This window comes from Henckelia pumila, chromosome 2 (assembly GCF_033568475.1).
Source record: "Henckelia pumila isolate YLH828 chromosome 2, ASM3356847v2, whole genome shotgun sequence".
NCBI classification, from domain to species: Eukaryota; Viridiplantae; Streptophyta; class Magnoliopsida; order Lamiales; family Gesneriaceae; genus Henckelia; species Henckelia pumila.
The window spans coordinates 181,067,335-181,088,831 of NC_133121.1; the positions used below are offsets into that span (position 1 = coordinate 181,067,335).

At 32.0% G+C, this 21,497-nt stretch overlaps 1 protein-coding gene across 8 annotated transcripts; it reads right to left on the reverse strand.

The window, feature by feature from the left end:
• Positions 1-16,366: 16,366 nt before the first annotated feature.
• LOC140881542 (protein FAR1-RELATED SEQUENCE 5-like) lies at positions 16,367-21,497 on the reverse strand. Of its 8 annotated transcripts, none has more exons than XM_073286936.1 (7): positions 21,361-21,497; positions 19,969-20,063; positions 19,381-19,463; positions 19,154-19,216; positions 18,824-18,880; positions 17,796-18,730; positions 16,367-17,673 (listed from the first exon to the last, which is right to left on the reverse strand). In XM_073286936.1, exons 3-7 carry the CDS (start codon positions 19,412-19,414, stop codon positions 16,567-16,569), a joined length of 2,196 nt encoding a protein of 731 aa, XP_073143037.1. In that variant the 5' UTR covers positions 19,415-19,463; positions 19,969-20,063; positions 21,361-21,497; the 3' UTR covers positions 16,367-16,566. The 8 variants fall into 8 exon arrangements, with proteins under 8 accessions (XP_073143037.1, XP_073143036.1, XP_073143035.1 ...); XM_073286935.1 differs by having other exon boundaries at positions 19,381-19,468; XM_073286934.1 differs by having other exon boundaries at positions 19,381-19,468; positions 19,865-20,063.

The following is a 21,497-nucleotide window of genomic DNA, read 5'->3' on the forward strand; positions in this document are numbered from 1 at the left end:
GTAAAAAGTGTTAGTTTTCATGTTGAAAGTATTAATTCCTTCGTTTGCTTTTGACAGAAATTTGCATAAAAAATATTACTTTTCCCATTATATATATATATATATATATATATATATATATATATATAGTGCAGACTACAAGGTCTGTGCAAGCTTGTGGAACATTGAATGAACAACAAAAACAGGCAGTTAAAAGCATTGGTTTTGGTGGCTTGCTCCATCTGCATGTTACATCTTTACAAACTATGATGTTAAGATGGTTGTTGAGAAATTTCAATAGAGCTAGTCAAATGTTAAGATTTAACAACAACAAAAGCTTTGTCATAACTGCAGACGATGTCAATGGCGTGTTTACGTTGCCAAGAAATGATGGGTATGATTTGAAGTTGGTATGTGATGAAACAACTCTTTGTTTCTTGGACAAACTAACGGATGATTATGATATCGATTTCAAGTCAACATTGAGTTCTTTGAAGGACCTTGTTCTAACAAGATTGACATATGGAGGAGATGATTTCAAGATATTATTTGTTATTTACAGTTTGCCATCATTTTTAACTCCAACTTCAAATCGTTCAATCGATTTTAATACTGTGAGATCATTAATTGAAGTTGATAGGATATCAAAGTATGATTGGTGTAGTTATATCATAAACAAGCTTTGTAAAGCTGTGCAAAAATATAATTCAAATTTGAAGTTGAAGAATGTTAGTGGTTATGTGGTGTTGTTGCAAATTCTATATTTCCATAGACTAAAATGGCATGGCATTGCTGAACTGTGTACGCCACCTTTGATTCAACATTGGACAACTGAGAGGATCCGCACCAGGATTAGAAAAGAGACATCAGCTGGGGATTATGGGCAAGGAGAATGGGTTATTGGAATCTATCCAATTGGTTTGAATGATAGGACAAATGTGAAAAAAGAAGAAGAAGAAGAAGAAGAAGAAGAAGAAGAAGAAGAAGAAGAAAATCAAAGTGAGGAAAATAATGAAGTAGGTTTTGATGTCGTGCATAAATCTTCAAGATTTATCAGATATAAGCTACCTGAAAGTGAACCTACTGATTTGGATTTCCACAAGATAGCAGCAGATGTAAGTTACTATGTATTTTTATTATTATTTTCTTCAATAGTATTTCTTTTACAATAATAGTATTACTTCAAAAAAAAATTTCAATAACTTTGTAAATAAGTTACAATGTGTAGAGTCACTAATCGATTTTTTTTTTTAATTTCTCTCATAATTTTAGGGTGTACATGAAACATTGGTGTTGTTTAAGAGGTACATATCAGTAGTGTCCAATCATCACATGAAAAGTTTGTTGAAAATGAAGAAGAAAACGAAAGAGAAACATGCTGCAAGTTATTGCCAATTACATGATTTATCGAAGAGTCAGAAGTTCTTTTGTGAGCCTAAAGTTCAGAAGTATATAGATGATGTTGTTGATAACTTTTTGGTTATGAAAAAATTTGGCTGAAGAGTTGCCTTCTTTTGATCTTTTGAAACCAGAACAAAGAAAAGGCCTTACAGAAAATAATGAAGAGAAGTCTAATGATGTCTTGTCTGAACAAGAAGTAAATGAAGCTATTTTATCTATTGGATGTGGAGGCAAATACAGAGAAATAGAATCAAATGAGTATTGGCTTGGTAATGAAGAAATGGTATATGTATCGAACTTTATGAATACAAACAAAACATTGTCTTTAATATGGATCGACAACACAAAGGGATCATCGATTACTGCTTCTTTGTTGATGAAACTTTGAGTCAAGAATAAGTGTTCATGAACTATAATTCATATTATATTATTATATTTGCACCTTTTAATTCTCGTCTAACTTTAGTATATTATTTTTGTATCAAATGCTTGTAAAATTACTATCAACAAGCATCACTAGTTAACATATTCGTTCATCTTCTATATTCTGCCTTTGATTTGAAGATAAATCTTATTACTCGTTTCTCTCTACGCTGTTATTTTTAACATAAAATTAAATATCATCGAAGAGTTTAACTGATCATTTGAGATTTAAATATTAGAAAACACTAATTTAATTTATTTTTCAGTCTTTAGTTGTCATTTTTGACTAAACTCTTGTCCCTGCCAGTATTGATAGTACATTATATATCTTTATTCTTTATCTATGATATTTTGTGAATTACTATTATCATGCATCACCAGTTAACAGATTTGTTCATGCTTTCCTATTATTATTTTCGAAAGAGAATTCTATTACTCGTTTTTCTTCGTGATGCTATGAATTTGCGAGGTAGATTTTTATGATTTGATTTTCTTATTTCTACTTCAATTAGGGAGATTTTGTTTCAGCATGGTCTTATGTATACTGTTCCAAGGAAGGACATCATTTCATTGAGTCCTTCAAACAATGTATATGTTTCTATCATTGATGAATGGTGTCTCTCAATCAATCAAGAAGAAAAAAGAAAAAACAAGCAGCATATACGTTTTTGTTTCAACCTCGCACATTATGTAAGTTTTTAATGTTTATAATTTGATTATTGATTTTAATGTTATATTGTTAATCTTAATGAAGCTATTATGAGAAATATTTGGAGTCTATGGTTGAGTGAACATGGTGGAGATTTGAGTCTTGTGGGCATGGTAAAAAGATTTAGATTTTATTTGAAATTTATTATATTTAAATAATAATATTTCACTAATTGGAAGTTTTTTTTAAAAAAAAAACTTAGATTTTTGTGCCACTCCATTTAGATGATCACTTTCTTGTTGTTGCTATCAACTTGGACCAAGAAAAAATTCAGTATTTGGATAACAGGAAGTATGATGATGATGAAAATTCTTTCTTTCATGCTGCCCAAACAGTGGTAAAGTATCTAACATACTTTTAATAAATCTAAAAATATATATTTTACATTTTTATTGTCTTAAATTCATTTCGATTTGTAACATAATCAAATGTCCAAGTTTTTGAAAGAAAAAAAAAATCATGTGAAAGCTGACGAAGTTTTGCTGTATGAGTTTGAAAATGTTGCCTTAAGTTGGCAAACAAGAAAAAGAGATGTTGATAGTGGTGTGTAATTGATACATCATATGAAGTATTTTGAGGGTATAGTATACTCATCTCCAAATTTGTCAAAGATATGAAATTTTGAATGATAGTATAGTAAAATTTCTCTTTTAAATCCTAAGTTATAATAATTTTTTTTGGTTTTATTGACTCAAGGATGCTATAAGACGAGTAATTAGAGCTAAAATCTGTGCAACCATTGTGCTTAGTGAGGTAAATAGTTTGAGGCTGGAGGTACTGAGCAATGTGTTTGATTTCTACAAAAAAAAAAAAAAAATCCTGAACTTAAAGTCAAGATTTCAGATTTGAAGAGAGATGAATCAGAAAATAAAAGAAAGAAGAAACAAAAGAAATGAAATAGCTTGTTTTCATGCTATTTTAGTAAATTAAGCTCCTTAATAGCTTGTTTTGATTTCAGTCGAATTTTCATATCCATCACAAGTTAGTTTGCTTAGTTGTTTGTTTTTCAAGTATTTTAGGACTGAATTTCGTTGATTTTAATTCAAATGAAGGTTTATCGAGTCATTTTCCTGTTTTTATAAGCATTATTGTGAGGCATGAGAGCTGAATGTATATTGTTTATGTTAAATGTGTGAATTAGTCATGCTGAAATTCAACCAGCACGAGTCTTAAATGTTTGTGAATTAGTAGTTCATGGTTTGTTGGCAGTATATTCCCATTTGACATGGATGGAGGACTGAATCTATGTTGTAATGTTGTTTTCCAAATCTCGGTGAGTTTTTAAGTTTTTCATTTTGTTTTTGAGCTGGAAATGGCGGATTGATTAGTTCTTCTGATGAATTGTTCTTGTTGCCAATTGAATTGCATGCTTTTCTTGTTTATTTAGAGATTGATTAAATATATTTTTTCTAGCTAAATCTCACCAACTGCTTAGCTGCTTTTGGATCTTTTAATTTAGATCCATTTTTTGTGTTGTTTTTGCAAAAGATATATGTTGTCATGCGCTTTTAGTGGGTACTACTTTGTGGTCTGGACACTACATTTGGTGAAGTGTTGCATCCTTTGTTCATGAGAGATATGTCTCCTGTTTTGCTTTCTGAGTTGTTTTTTTTCCTCTTGTACAGTGGTATCACTAGTTTTTGCATGTTTTAAAAATTAGATTCTTTTGTTTTCTGAATTATATTCTTATCCTTTGCACTCTTGTACAGTGGTATGAGTGGTAACTGGTAACTAAGCTTTCCTTCAAATGACTTGGGTCCTCTTGTAGTTGTTTTAGGGAACCTCATCTTTATAAAGCTTGATAGCACCTATATACTTACCATAGATTGGTTGATTTTTGTTTTAGGTGTTGGAAATAATTAATTGAATGAATTGTGGAAGATATGGGCTTGACCCAAGTGGCTTGAAAAAGCTTGAAAAACTTGTCCCAAGTATTGCAAATATTTTGAATTTGGTGAAATAAATTAGAGGAAAATGGGGAAATGGTTGTCCCACATTGGAACAACTCCAATTTGTTGCTCACCTTAAAAAATTCATGTTTGGTTTATGGGATTGGGCCCTTAGGGCACCGATGTTTTGTAAAGGGGCAAGACGTTAATCGATGCAACAAACACACACGCGCGCGCGCGGTCGGCCGGCTCGGCGAGGCGAGGTAAGGTCTTATGATAAATTATTCTTTTTGAATAAAATTTATTTAAAATAATATTTTATTATTTTATTGAGTGCGCCCGGGCGGTAATTAATTACCGCTCGAGCGCATCACCTCGTTTGCAGGACAGAAGTTGGGCGCCCGAGCGGTAATAAATGACCGCTCAAGCGCACCGTTCAAAGTAGGCGTGCGCCCGAGCGGTAAAATATTACTGCCCGTGCGCGACACCTATTAGGTGCGAGACAGAAGATTGGCGCTCGAGCGGTAGAAAATTATCGCCCGAGCGCACCTTCTGTGTTCTGAAAAGTCACGACTCTTTCTGAGCTTTTTCTGTCATGAGTTGCATCCTTACGCCTTCAAACGTGTTGTTTCATGTATAAGACTATATATACGTTGGTTATAACACAGAAAAAGTTATACAAAACATCTGATAACGTTGATATCAGATTTCTGATTTCTGAAAAATCTCTCCCTCACTTTCTCAAAGAAAAGTTGAAACTTATTTTCGTTCGCTGAAGTTCGTGATATTTGTAGTACTGCTATATCACGATCGTTAGTCGTTGTATCTTAGAGACGATTGCCGCCAACGTTGAGCACGGTTAACGGGCAATTTCATCTTGCGGATAGAGAGTTTCTCTCGCCTCGACTTTGTTCAACTCGTTGCTGTTGTTGTTGCTAACTTGTGTTCAGAATTCGGAATACTATCCGAAAACAATCGCAAGAAGAAATTTTGTATTTCTCGAATTCTGAAGATGTCTATCGTTTCATTCACTCCGCTCGCTTCCGCCCCTGCACATGAAGAAAAGCCGCAAAAGTTTTCTGGTGCTGACTTCAAACGTTGGCAGCAGAAAATGCTGTTCTATCTGACAACATTGAATCTGTCCAGATTTCTCAAGGAGGATCCCCCTGTCGTTGTTGATGGCGATGTTGATACCCAAATGAGGACCGCTGTTGATGCATGGAATCACATCGATTTTCTGTGCAGAAACTATATTCTAAATGGCCTTGATGACACTCTCTATAGTGTTTATTCATCAGTCAAGACGGCCAAGGAACTCTGGGATTCCTTGGAGAAGAAATACAAAACGGAAGACGCAGGTATAAAGAAGATCGTGGTTGGCAAATTTCTGGACTTCAAGATGATAGACTCAAAAACTGTAATGATTCAAGTGCAAGAGATACAAATCATCTTGCATGACTTATTGGCTGAAGGGATGAAAATCAATGAACCATTCCAAGTCGCGTCTATCATTGAGAAGTTACCTCCTATGTGGAAAGACTTAAAAAACTACCTTAAGCACAAACGTAAGGAGTTGAAACTTGAAGATCTGATTGTAAGACTTTGCATCGAGAAGGACAACAGGAATACCGAGGCCAAGTCACATAAAAAGATGTTGGAAACTGAGGCCAAAGCAAATCTGGCGGAGTCTAGTACGAGTCACAAGAGAAAGCGCCCCCAAGATGGAAAGCAAAAAGGGAAAGAAAAGAAATTCCAGGGAAGTTGCTACAACTGTGGCAAACCGAATCATATGGCAAAGGATTGCTGACTTCCAAAGAAATCCAACAAAAATCTGAAACCAAGGCAAGTGAACATGGTTCAAGAAAGGTATGTACCTTTAGAAATTAATGATATTGATTTAAGTGTCGTTATTTGTGAGACCAATATGGTGGATGATCCGAGAGGATGGTGGATTGATACCGGCTCTACGAGTCACATTTGTGCTGATAAAGATATGTATTCCACCTATGCCACCGTTGGAAATCGAAAGTTGTTCATGGGAAACTCTGCAACGTCTGAAGTTGTGGGAGTAGGAAATGTGGTGTTGAAGATGACCTCGGGCAAAGAGGTGACGCTCAAGAATGTGCTGCATGTGCTAGACATTCGGAAGAACTTAGTTTTTGGTTCACTCTTGAGCAAGGCTGGATTTAGAATGGTATTTGAGTCTGATAAATTTGTATTAACAAAATTGGTAAAGGGTACCAAGATAGTGGTCTCTTTAAATTGAATGTAATGAATGTTATCCGCCCTGAGGCGAACAATAAAGTTGTTGGTTCTGCTTACTTGCTTGAAAGCTATGAATTATGGCACGAACGATTAGGACATGTTAATTTCAATACGTTGCAACGACTTGCAAATTTAAATGTAATACCTATGTTTAAAAGAAATCCACAACATAAGTGTGAGATTTGTGTTGAAGCGAAAATGGTTAAAACTCCATTTCATAATGTCACGAGAAGTACTACACCACTTGAATTAATACATTCTGATGTATGTGATTTAAAAATGATACAAACACGAGGTGGAAATAAGTACTTTATAACATTCATTAATGATTGCACCATATTTTTTTACGTATATTTATTGAAAAGCAAAGATGAAGCAATTGAAGCTTTCAAGAAATATAAGACTGAGATTGAAAATCAACGAAGTTCGAAAATTAAAATGATTCGAAGTGATCGAGGTGGAGAGTATGTGGCTCCTTTTGAAGAATTTTGCTCAACTTCGGGCATTATTCATCAAACGACAGCCCCTTACTCACCTCAATCCAATGGCGTTACAGAACGCAAAAATTGAACATTAAAGGAAATGATGAACGCGTTGTTAATAAATTCTGGCTTACCTCAAAATATGTGGGGTGAAGCGATTCTCTCAGCAACTCACATTCTAAACCGGATTCCAATTAAAGGAAAAGACGAAACACCATATGAACAGTGGAAAGGTCGTAAACCTTCTTACCAATACCTCAAAGTGTGGGGGTGTTTGGCTAAAGTAGAAGTACCTAAGCCAAAACAAATAAAAATTGGGCCTAAAATGGTTGACTGTATATTTATTAGTTATGCATACAATAGTAGTGCATATCGATTTTTAGTACATAAGTCAATGATTTCTGATATACATGAAGGCACAATTATGGAGTCAAGGAATGCTGTATTCTTTGAAAATATCTTTTCATGTAAAAAAAGGAAAGAAATTAGTTCGAACAAGAGAACTCATGAAAACACAACTGAAACTCCACAAAACAACGAGGAACCACGACGCAGCAAGCGTGTAAGAGTTGAAAAGTCGTTTGGTCCTGATTTTCTAACATACATGTTCGATAATGAACCAAGAACTCTTCAAGAGGCTTTATCAAATCTTGAGGCTCCTTTTTGGAAGGAAGCCATACAAAATGAAATAGATTCCATCATGCACAATCATACGTGGGAGTTGGTTGATCTCCCTCCGAGATGTAAATCTTTAGGATCCAAGTGGATTCTTAAAAGAAAATACAAAGAAGATGGATCTATAGATAAATATAAAGCTCGATTAGTGGTTCAAGGTTTTAGACAAAATAAGGGATATGATTTCTTCGATACCTACTCTCCTGTTTTTAGAATAACATACATTCGTGTTCTCATAGCTATTGCAGCATTGCATGATCTAGAGATACATCAAATGGATGTTAAAACAGCGTTTTTGAATGGAGAGTTTGACGAAGAAATATATATAAAATAACCAGAAGGGTTTATTGTACCTGGAAAAGAAGGAAAGGTGTGTAAACTTGTCAAGTCATTGTATGGACTCAAACAAGCATCTAAACAGTGGCATCAAAAGTTTGACACTGCAATGTTGTCAAATAGTTTCAAAATAAATGAATATGACAAATGTGTCTACATCAAAGGTACTACAAATGCATATGTAATTGTTTGTCTTTATGTAGATGACATGTTAATCATAGGCAGCAACCATGAATTGATTGTGAAAACCAAGAAAATGTTGAGACAACATTTTGACATGAAGGATTTGGGATTGTGTGATATTATTCTAGGAATTAAAGTCTCTAGACTTCCTACTGGAATTATGTTATCCCAAACTCATTATGTAGAAAAGGTTCTTGAACGATTTAATGTCACAAATCGTCCTCCGGCTGGAACACCTATGAAATTGGGTACACATTTAGCCAAAAATAGAGGAGAACATGTTTCACAAGTGGAATATGCAAGGGTGATAGGAAGTTTAATGTATTTAACTAACTGTACCCATCCTGATCTTGCATACACTGTAAACAAACTTAGTCGGTTCACAAGTAATCCAAGTGAGGATCATTGGAAAGCACTAATGAGAGTGCTTGGATATTTGAAATACACTTCTAGTTATGGAATAGTGTATACAAAATATCCTGCAGTCCTAGAAGGATATTGTGATGCAAATTGGATTTTTGACACGAAAGACTCCAAGTCTACGTGTCCCAAGTATTGCAAATATTATGAATTTGGTGAAATAAATTGGAGGGAAATGGGAAAATGGTTGTCCCACATTGGAACAACTCCAATTTGTTGCTCACCTTAAAAAACCCATGTTTGGTTTATGGGATTGGGCCCTTAGGGCACCGATGTTTTGTAAAGGGGCAAGACTCTAATCGATGCAACAAACACACGCGCGCGGCCGGCCGACGAGGCGTGGCATGGCGAGGCGAGGCGAGGTCTTATGATAAATTATTATTTTTGAATAAAATTTATTTAAAATAATATTTTATTATTTTATTGAGTGCGCCCGGGCGGTAATTAATTACCGCTCGAGCGCATCACCTCGTTTGCGGGACAGAAGTTGGGCGCCCGAGCGGTAATAAATGACCGCTCGAGCGCACCGTTCAAAGTAGGCGTGCGCCCGAGCGGTAAAATATTACCGCCCGCGCGCGACACCTATTAGGTGCGAGACAGAAGATTGGCGCTCGAGCGGTAGAAAATTACCGCCCGAGCGCACCTTCTGTGTTCTGAAAAGTCACAACTCTTTCTGGGCTTTTTCTGTCATGGGTTGCATCCTTACGCCTTCAAACGTGTTGTTTCGTGTATAAGACTATATTTATGTTGGTTATAACACAGAAAAGTTATACAAAACATTTGATAACGTTGATATCAGATTTCTGATTTCTGAAAAATCTCTCCCTCACTTTCTCAAAGAAAAGTTGAAAGTTATTTTCGTTCGCTAAAGTTCGTGATATTTGTAGTGCTGCTATATCACGATCGTTAGTCATTGTATCTTAGAGACGATTGCCGCCAACGTTGAGCACTGTTAACGGGCAATTTCGTCTTGCGGATAGAGAGTTTTTCTCGCCTCGACTTTGTTCAACTCGTTGCTGCTGTTGTTGCTAACTTGTGTTCAGAATTCGGAATACTATCCGAAAACATTAGGTTCAGCCCCTGGTTGAGGATGAATTTTTCTTCATTGAACTGTATTAGAATCAAGGTTTATGCATGTGTTTCAATCGCGGCATTGTTTTGCATCAACATAGCGACGTGTTCAGAGCACGCTCTGAATTTATAAGTTGTAGTTGCAGATCTTACATCATATCCATTCATTTTATGCACGTAGGTTTATTTCGTGTTCTTGTTTTCGAAAATGATTGATGGATGCCGTTGTAGATCTTACATCATATCCATCCATTTTACCATGTAATTTCTGTTATCTATGCAAAACTATGTCAATAAAAATTTCTTGATATACTAATTTTATCCAGAAGCTAAATTTTAATTGCCAACTTCTGCCTAATAATTTCTTGACGACTTAATAGCATTGTAATAAACAAAAATAAATAAAAATTTCTTAATATAGTGCTCTTATTCAAAAATAAAACTTTCGGCTTCCGACTTCTCATCTTTCAGATGTGATGTAGCCGTTCGATCAAAGAATAAAAATCCAGCGGTGAAATCGTAATGACATTCTAATAATTTCTATCTTATTCAAAAATAAAATATTACTTTTTTATGTGAAAATTATTACTTTTTCCATCAAAAGTAATTATGTTACAAATATTACTTTTAAAGTATGCTAATTTAAAATAAAACGGATTGGTTTTATTTTTAAAGTATTAGTTTTTTGTGAAAAATATTATTTTTTATAATACATGTATTGGTTTTTATATGAAAAATATTACTTCGAACATTAACGTATGCATACTTAATAATATAATTAAAAGTAATACTTTTTACTTTAAAAGTACTTCTTTGTTCAAAAATATTAGTTTTTCTATTAAAAGCAGTGTTTTAAAAATCGGACCGGACAGGCCGGTTCGACCGGGAACCGGTCACTGGTCCGGTCCGAAATATCCCTAAAAATCGTTTTAACGGTTCAACCGCTCAGAACCGGTCAAGAACCGGTCGAACCGGCCAAGAACCGGCAAAGAACGGGTCCCAAGAACCGGCCAGAAAACCGGTTGAACCGGTTTTCGAATTTTTTTAATTTTTTTTAAAATTGTTTTTTTTAATTTTAAAATCATAATTTAATATTTTATTATATATATACACATGATTATTTGAAATTTTATTTCGTTAAAAATATTATTTTTCTATTATTATATTTTTTAATTAATTTATTTATTTTTAAAAATATAGTATATATAACTATAATTAATATTTTGAATATATTTATATAGTTATTTATTTTTTAAACTATGATAAATATATTTTTGTTTATTTATATACATTTTTTAGATTTTTAAAATTTAAAAGATATTATTAATTATATTATATTATATAAACGGTTTTTCGGTCCGATCGTCCGGTTAAAACGGTCGAACCGGTTGGATCATTTTTTTAAGGTAGACCGGTTCGATCACCGGTCCGGTTATAAACACATTGATTAAAATTAAGTACTACTTTTTTTGTAAAAAATATTAGTTTATCTATACCAATTATAAAAGTGTGAACTAAAATCAAAGTTTTCCATTGTGAACTGTCAACTTTATCCTTCGTTTGTATACATTTGATAAATTTAATGAGGATGTTTTTATATAATCAATTATTATGGTAAGGTCAAAATTGACAAACTACGTGTATTTTAGATCAATTGGAATCCTCTCCTACACTCCCTCCTATCATCCCTCCTACATGTTTAATTTAAGTAAATAAATATGCTATACAATCTATTATTCAATTTATCAATAATATCTATTTCACATCTTACCTATATTATAATAAAAGAATACCTAGTATTTATAGAAATATTAAAATATAATAAAAAATTTTACTTTAAATAAATTTTATTTAATTAAATGATATTCAGTAAATCATAATAATATATATTTTTAATATTCATATGCTTATGCGTATGTGTATATATATGTATTATTGATAATAAAAATATTAAAAACATTGATTAAAAAATAATTAAACAGTGATATTAAATTCAAATATAGCAAAAAATAATAGAAGTTAGTTTTGTTAAAACTTTTGTTATCTTAAATTTTAATAAATCTTTTACATTTTTATTCTGAATAATATGAATATATACATGTATATAAACTAATTTATTTTATTATATATAAATATTTCAATAATTAAATATTGTTTATTATATTATAATTATTTTGCTATATTTGAATTTAAATATCAATGTTTAATTATTATTTTAATCAATGTTTTAATATTTTCATTATCAATAATACATGTATATACACATACGTATAAGCATATGGATACAATAAAATAGATATTACTATGATTTACTGAATATCATTTAATTAAATAAAATTTATTTAAACTAAAAAATTTTATTATATTTTAATATTTTCATAAATATTAGATATCATTTTATTGTAATAAAGGTATAACGTGGAAAATATATTAAATATAAATTGAATAATAAATTGTGTAGCATATTTATTTATCTAAATTAAACATGTAGGAGAGATGGTAGGAGGGAGTGTAGTAGAGGATTGCAACTGATTTTAGATAAGGGTAATACCCATAAGCAAAGACGGAGCTAGATGGGGGGCGGTGGGGGCCGTCGCCCCCCTCAATTTTTCCAAATTTTTTTGTATATATATTATATATATCATATATATAATTAATTAAATAAAAAAATTAAAAACTCTTTTTATATTTGTGAGATCAATGTATATTTTTCATTAATCCCGCAAGAACAAACTCTGATACAAAAATTCACATAATATGAATCACATTTAATTGCAAAAATTTTGAAACAAATGTATTCTCGACGGTTTAACAAATTAAAAACAGTTACCTTTAAATAAGTATTTATATTGTTTAATTTGATTTCTTGTACAATCATCAATTTTTAATGTATCAATTAAACTACTAAAATTATAATCACTATTATGAAAAAACTGAAAAATAATATATATGTTAGTATGTCATAGATATATTAATTAAATTAATTTAACTATTTCAATTTTAACTTTAATAGAACGTGGAGTTTTAGGTGTTAAATTTGTAATTAAATATAGAAGATTTATGTTTTAACATTTATTCATTGATATTACACTTGTGCATATTTTGTTCAAAATTTCATAATAAATTTAATCACTACTTAGTTTGAAATTGTATATAAAATATTCGAATATAATAATTTATCTAAATATAATAGACATGTAAATAAAAAAATTACATATTATTTTAATATTTTATCTACATGTTAAATATTTTCTTCGCAGTGATTAAAGTTTTAATTTTAATATTTTAAATATTAAAAAACTTTGAAACAATTGTTTTTAACTTTTACATAATTTAATATAAATCATATGTTTAATTTTTATTTTAAATTTCTTTATAAGAAATTCAGTTTTTTTTTTCAAAATTTTAATAAACTTTTCTTAATGATATGAGTCCAAAATTATTTTTTATATTATTATGTATATATATATATATATATATATTAAATTTTATAATAATCAATAATTACATAATCTAAATTCGCCCCCCTCACTTGAAAATCCTAACTCCGTCCCTGCCCATAAAATTAATTAATGGGTGGTGGATGGAATTACATGTAAAAAATATTAATTTTTATATTAAAAGTATTGCATTTGTTTTTAAAAGTATTAGTTTTACTATGAAAAATATTATCTCTAACAGACGCTAATTGGAGAATAAAAATAAGATAAACAATAAGAGCAAGGTAAACAATAAGAGCACTATATTAAGAAATTTTTATTTACTTTTGTTTATTACAATGCTATTAAGTCGTCAAAAAATTATTAGGCAGAAGCTTCGACTATACATTTAAACAATACATTTAACAAAAACGTAATTAAATTAATTCTAAAAGTTTAATGTAAAATAAATTGCGCTGACATCAGCAACATTCAATTACTGAAATCTGCATTTCCCTTGCCCATATATATTCAATTCAGATTTCCAAATTTGAAGCTTCGACTCTTGACCATCCTATACCCATGAAGAGTCGTAGGATTAACAAATAATTCAAATTAACAATGCCAGTTCCAAAATCTCAGACTTTTTCTCCTTCATATTTACAAATCAATTTGAAGAAAAACAGATGATGTTAAAATGATATATTTGCATTTTGGGTTGAGATGGAGACCAAACAAGAGAGTAATGATCTCACATAACATTTTACGAAACAAAGACACCAAAGATGATTAACAAGCTCAACCGTGTATATAGTAGGGTGATCACGGTGTAGTTTAGTGATTTTTTCGAAAAAAATTAAACCGAATTGTCACATGCGATACGATTATAATTTATTTTTTTAATTGCGATTTTTCATGTAAAATCGATTTTGCGGTTTTAAGCGTTGTCGGTCGGTTCGCGGTTTTTTTTGGATGACAAGTAAAATAAAAAAAAATAAAACTATTCAAATTATTTAGAATAATGAATGAAAATTATACTAAACAAAATAGAACTATATAAAATAACAATCAAACGACAAAATAACAAGAGAGAAAGAGGAAAAAAAAATTGAAGAGTTGAGAAATCGAAGGTGACAAAACTAGGAAATCTATCGTGTATATAGTGCTCGTTATTAAACACAACCCTAGCTAAAAAAAAATTTATGTGACAGTGCGGGGCGGTTTCATTTTTTTTCTTAACCGCGGTTATTTAAAAAAAAAAAAATACAACAGTGCAATGACGTGTGGTCGGTTTGAACGATTTTTGAAAAATTTTAATCAACCCTAGTAGAGAGTATTCTAAATTACCTCATTAAAGTATACAGAGTAAAGAAACAGTGTACAACCACATTATTGGTCCTACTACAAAGAAACAAGGGTATCAATTATCATTAAACATATGGACTAAGCTTCATCAAAATTCACAAAAATGCAATAAATCATGTTATTCATGGAAGTAAATGAGAGAGAAATATGGGGTGGATATCCCTTTAACGTTGTCACCGTCAGAGATCACAGATGCAAAATAATTAGTCCATTGGTGGAGCAGTTGGTCTATACTCAATAGTTTTCAGAGAAAAAAAATCAGATACTAAATGCCTGAATAGGACTACATATATATAAAATTGGAGATAAAAGTAACAAATAATGCACCATATTTTCTAACACTAACACAACTATAATGCTGACATATTAGCATCCTATTTAATCTGTCTTGTCACATAGAGAAAAGGAAAGAACAAAACTTAAAAGTTGCAGGACAAAAAGGGGGCAAATTCTTAACACATCAAGTTAATTCAAACTATTACCAAAAAAAAAAAAACAAGGTTTAGAAAAAAAATTATTCAAAAGAACAAAAATATTCCAATACTAGTTGGCTACCATACCATAAACCAACAAAATCCAGAAAATGGTAACTAAGCATAACAATCCTAATCCAAGACACCTTCAAAGCAGTTGTCTACCCAAAAAATCCAGAAAATGCTAACTAAGCATAACAATCCAAATCCAAGACACATTGAAAGCATTTGGCTACCATAATCCAAATCCAGAAAATGCTAACTACATTAAAATTTAAAAGCTCCAATCCAAGACACCTTCAAAGCAGTTGCCTACCATAAAACAAATTAAACTCAAATGGGAAAAATTCCTTGTTGACGCAGCCTACAATGTGGCTCACGAAGGCTGGGTTCAAGCTCGTAATATCCAAGACTCGAAGCAAAATTTCAGCAAAGCAAGATTCTAACAAAATAGAGTACAAAACCATAATTGTCACAAACAATCTCAATTTCAGGTAGGGTGAAGAACGGTAAACAAAGCAGGCTTCAAGTATTTGAGCTTCTCATAGCATTCTAGAACTACAAAACGGGAAATAAAAGAGAGACAATTCTCAACACACGACATACTTCTGCGAGATTTGCAACAGTTTGTCCACAGATTATAATAAACAATTTGTCCACAGATTATAATTGACCAAGATAACAGCATCAGCGTCCATCAGAACAGCCAATCTTTCACCTGTTAGATAATTAGGAAACATATTCAATCTAGGTAAATTACTATATTACTGCTATGTATGGATAGCATAAAGATGAGAACCGAGAGAAACTCCTGCTACAACTCTGGCTGGGACTCCTACTTTGGCTCCTGCTTGGACTGCGTGCTTTTGGACTCTTACTTCCCTTGTTTCTGGTGCTGAAACTTGTCAAAAATAATCAGGGAAAAGCAAATACAAAGAATGTAGTGGCAGAAGCACCAAGAACTCGATTACAATCTATTGAGAAAAATGAGATGTGTGAAGAGAGGAGAGATCAAGATTTAGGCGAGACATGCATATAATTACAAATTTTCCTCATTTATATACAGTAAAACTCAATGCTTCTTATGCACTTGAAGCATTTACTGCTCACAACTGATTTTAGTAAAATAAATACGTTGACAATGCTGAATTATTTTACGGTGACAGTTCTGAATTACGGTGCAATTTTTACTTTAGCATAAAACAATTACATACCAGACACAAAACACAATAGAAATATTGAACGCTTTTTTCCCAAGCTAAATGCTAAAAACCAATAGAATAATTACCTCTTTGTTGACTAGTCACAAGGACTCCTCACGGTCCCGGTAAAGTTTGATAAAATGAAATCAACATTTACAATCCCATAAAATCTCAAATATACATGAAATTAAGTGAACAATAAAAATCTCACTATAATAAACGAATATTTGGAGTCTTGGAGCCAAATTCCTTTGCTTGAATTGAATTTGATGCATCACTTTTCTTCTTGTTGTTTTTCTGAAAATGTCCTTTTATCCTTTGACTTCTTCCTTTTTGTCACAGAACCAGTAGGATCTCGAACAATATTAGAAGAATTTGAATGAACGGAATCTGATTGCTCTGTAGAAGTCAATGAAGTCATCAACGCATTAGCAGCTAGAGAATCTCTGTTGTATCCTTCTTCAAGGATCATCCTTGCCTCCTCATTTTTTTGGCATTTCAACACCAAATTATAATACTTGCGTGCCATTTCATGACGCCAAGGAATGCAATACCCAACCTTCTCTGACTTCCCGATTGTACTATTTAACTTGTCCCAAATTTCAGATTTTGCAAACTTCGTCCATCTTTTTTTAATATAAGGCTCTGGTATAGTAACTATCGAATTTATATGAAGGACCCTTAAACAATGAAAGCACAAGAAACCACTCTCCTCAAATTTCTTGCAAGAGCACGTGATTAGATTACTAAAACAATCAAATGTTACACGATGAGATAGCCTGTCATTATCGTGCGATGAAACATTATAAACCATCGTTTTGTCTTCAACTAGAGCAAGAATAGAAGAACTAGAGATTGATTTAAAAAATTCAGCCTCAAAATCTCTAAAGAGTGTCAATGTGTATACCTCAGAAGCATGCTTCAACATCCCAGTCAATGGTAGGACTGATTCAGGTATTGATCTTGAACATTGGAATTCATCTTTTTGTTCTTTGTTCCTCCAATATTTTACCGTTTCTTTGAAAATATCATAAAAGTCAGCCAAGCTTGTGTTTTTCTTTGCACTGAACCCAATGGAATGATTTGTGCTTTCACTCCTTTGAGAAGATAGTATTCCAGGCGAGAAGAAATCCTTGCTCAATGCAGTGCACCATTTTTCCTTTAATGCATACAAACGAGTAAACCAAGAATGATTTTCTAGTTTGTACTCTGAAATCATAGATCTCCAACAGCTTTCAAATTCATTTTCATCAGCACAACCTAACAAGCATTTCTTAAATGCTTCTTTAAAAGAATTCTGACTTTTCAACTTTGCAAACCTACTTACAGCATTTTGATGAAGGTGCCATAGGTATAGCCTATGTCTTGTTTCTGGGAAAACCTACATTAAAATAAGAAATAGTTATTATATTCACATAAGTTGTTATCTATAAAATGAATAAGAACTAGAAAAATGAAAAACAAAAAAATAACTTCAACAAATATATTTCAATATTTACATACCTTTTCTATTGCGTTTGCAATTGCTTGATCTTCGTCGGTGAACAAACTGATAGGACATTTTCCTCCCATCGATTTCTTAAAAACTTCAAAGAGCCATTGAAATGATTCGACCTTCTCATCAGTTAAAAATGCACAACCAAACATCGCATTTTTCCCATGATTATTGATACCCACAAAAGAAGAGCAAATCAAATTGTACTTATTAGTGCGATAAGTTGTGTCAAAAACCATGACATCGCCAAATATGTCATAATCCTCTTTCATCATCGAGTCCCTCCAAAATACATTACACAATCTCCCATCACCATCTAATTTGACTCTGAAAAAAAAGTCATTCTCTTCAGCATCTTCTTGTTGTAACATTTCAATTACAGTATGTGCATCCCCTCCTATAAAATTCATGTGATCCTTTAGAGTATTGCCAACATTTTCTTCTTCCCCGGCATCATGTACCGTATAACGATAAGAATCAGTAGCTCTCATCCCAGAAGAAGGCATATCTTCAATAGCTTTACCCTTCACATCTGTAACTGTCCTCTCTGAACGATGATGATGACTCCATTCTATCCTAGTGAATGCATGATTATGTGTCGTCACATGAGACACAACTTCATAAAGACCTTCGTTATTCAATTTAACCCTCAATGATGCTTTACATCCTGTTCGTGTAAGACAAGTTCTTTTTCTTCTCTTTGCTGATCCACTACTTGAATTATCTAAATTTGAATCTTCTAATTTCTTCGATCCAGAACAAGAACAGACAAAGTATTTCTCTACCACAACTTCTCCATTGTTAGAGTGCCTAGTAGTCGATTTACGAGCACTAAAGCCAATGACACTTGCATGGTTACAATACAATTGATACATATCATCAATTGTTTTTCTTGTCAAACCCATAAAAGATCCAGTTATATCAACAGAACATATATTGTCATCTGCAATAATATCAAAACATATAACTAGCATAAATAAAAACTAATATGTTTTGACCAAAACCTAATACTTTTCAATAGTTTGAGAAATGTTACCTTCATTGCCTGGTACCATATTTTGTTCACTTCTAGTTCCCGGATAAACTTCTTTATCTACAAAAAATTCAGACAAGTACGTATGTGCACAAATAAGTATAAAACAAAGCTTCAAAATATTATTTTTTTACCTACAAGAATCAAATATTATAAAACAATATTTTTTTGACCTACAATGAATGAAATAAAACTGAATCATATCTTACATCGATTGATTTCTAAATAAAATAAAACTGAATCAAATATTATTACAAGATAAAAATTCAATGAAAATCTTTTTTATGTTTTTATGATAAATAGAATACACTTAAGAAATTATGTCAATCTTACCTTGATTTACTTCAGTATCATCTTCATCGATAGAAACAATGACAACTGAATTTAAATTTTGACCTACAATGACAAATTAATAAATAAATAACATTAAAACATAATATAAAAAGTACTACTTTTTGTGCAATGTGTATGGAAGCTAATATGAAATGATTCTTTGGAAAAATAATACATTTTGTATGTAACTAATAAATTAATACATTTGCAATATAAACAAAAATTACCTTCCTGAATATCAGTTTCAACTTCATTCTCCATATCAAATTGTAATTATCCAACGGCAAATCAGCCACTGAGATGATCCAGCCTTTTCTAATGTCAAAGAAATAATCAGTTCAAATACAGAAATACTATATTGTGTGTTCACTTTTAACAATTTCACCTTGTTAAGTCACTAGAAAGATGATTTCAAAAACATTGGTTCAAAACGAAAAAATAACTGAAACATATATTCAACAACGAAAAACAAGAATTGGGATTTGAACTCGATTCATCAATAAGTTCTTATATTCGGCTTTTATTTTCCTTGCTGCTAAAAGGTGATTTCAATCGTGTTTATCCTTCCACCAACACCTATAACACAAATAAATAGCACAAATAAAACTCAGAAGTGAAACGAGTTAGAAAGTCAGTAGAAAAGTTCAAGAGTAAAATGTTTGATCAACTTCTATAATAGGGTCGAGCGAAATTTAATGATACCGAAACTACCTTTCCACAATCACCTACAACCAATTCTCTCACACACCTACTACCAAATGCCAACACAAACTACACCAACCAGCAACAACTTATTCCTGCCAACACAAATGAACCTGCAAGCTGGAATATACTGATGCAAGGAGCTCCCACTTAAGCAACAGCTTCCTCTTCCCGAAGCAGCATCTCATCAAATCAAAGTGCCACACTTCTGATATCGATATGCAAAAAATATGTAAAACTGTAAAATATTAATCATATGCCTCTCAAAAAAACAACCAAATTCCTAGCACAAATCACAGCCTCGTAGATAATTAAACACTTTATAGTGTTAAAGAACAATCCAAATCCAAGACACATTGAAAGCAGTTGGCGACCATAATCCAAATCCAGAAAATGCTAACTACATTACAAGCTCCAATCTAAGACACCTTCAAAGCAGTTGCCTACCATAAACCTCACTCTTTGAATTTAACTCAAATGGGAAAAACATATAGGAATGCACCGAGCTGTGTTCGTTTAATTTCTTTCAATATTCTCTCATATAATCATGTTAGTGGAAATATGTATAGTCTCTACTCATGAGGTGCAATCTAAAATAATTCAAAAAGTAAAATAAATATCACACCAGATGAGTTTGAATGCAAAAGTATTTTACTGAAAATAAGAGATATATGTTTTTCATGTGAAAACTATTTTTAATGTTATTAAAGACCGTGAAAACACATTATTTTAAAAGCATAAACCTTTTTTTTAAAAGAGACTTTGGTTTCGATCCCAAATGTACCAATATGTCCCAAATCCACCAGAATATATATTTAGACGGCAAAAATTGATTGGAAACAAACTCAAACACAGAAATTAAGAAACAGCTCATGCATCGAAAACAAAGACACTAAGAATCATCACTACACAAAAAGATGAGCCGGTTGTTATAATAAGATTCAATAATGTGATAAATAATGTGAGTTCTACATTATTGACCGATAATGTGACCAATAATATCTTTTTGAGTGCAGAACACCAAATATACTCAAACCATAAATATGAATTCTGTAACAAAAATCCTAGCTCTCTTATTTATCCTCAAAACTTAATCAAGAAAGTGCTTTTAACGCATGAAACAGAAGTCCATATGCTAGAATTCAGCACAAAATAACATGAACCGAGAGTCAGAAAAAAATGCAGCCTACGATCGTAAAATACAAACAAAGCCAGAGTATTGCTGTTCCACAATACTCAGATTTTACCTACCTTTTTTGTCTTGAAGGGGTAAAAACTAATGAAACAACGTTTTAAAAAGAGCCATAAAAGAAATAATGCTCTCTATGAATCGTCGTAAGTGAAAGTATTGCTGTTCCACGAATTAACACTGAACTCCCTCAACCCCCTTCTATTAACGAAAGCACGAATTAGGATTCTTCCCTCTATCTACACAAATTTCACCCAAAAAATGATTCAAACAAAGATAACAAAACTCCTGAATACAACCCACATAACAATCAGACCTGAGTCAGAAATTTTTTGTTGAATTCGAAGGCAACGAATGAAAGGCAATAGAGTTTAACAGTTCAATTTTGTAAGCGGAGTGAAATCTAAATTGACGGAGAGTTTGGGAACGATAGTGTTTTGGGGTATCTAGTCT

Bases quoted from the DNA above. Each gene is read 5' to 3' on its own strand.
- LOC140881542 (XM_073286936.1), bottom strand. From the start codon at position 19,414: ATGGAGAATGAAGTTGAAACTGATATTCAGGAAG. The intron at 18,731-18,823 runs GTAACATTTCTC...ATATTATTGCAG, and splicing joins TATGGTACCAGGCAATGAAG to ATGACAATATATGTTCTGTT. The intron at 17,674-17,795 runs GTATGTAAATAT...ATTTTAATGTAG, and splicing joins TTGCAAACGCAATAGAAAAG to GTTTTCCCAGAAACAAGACA.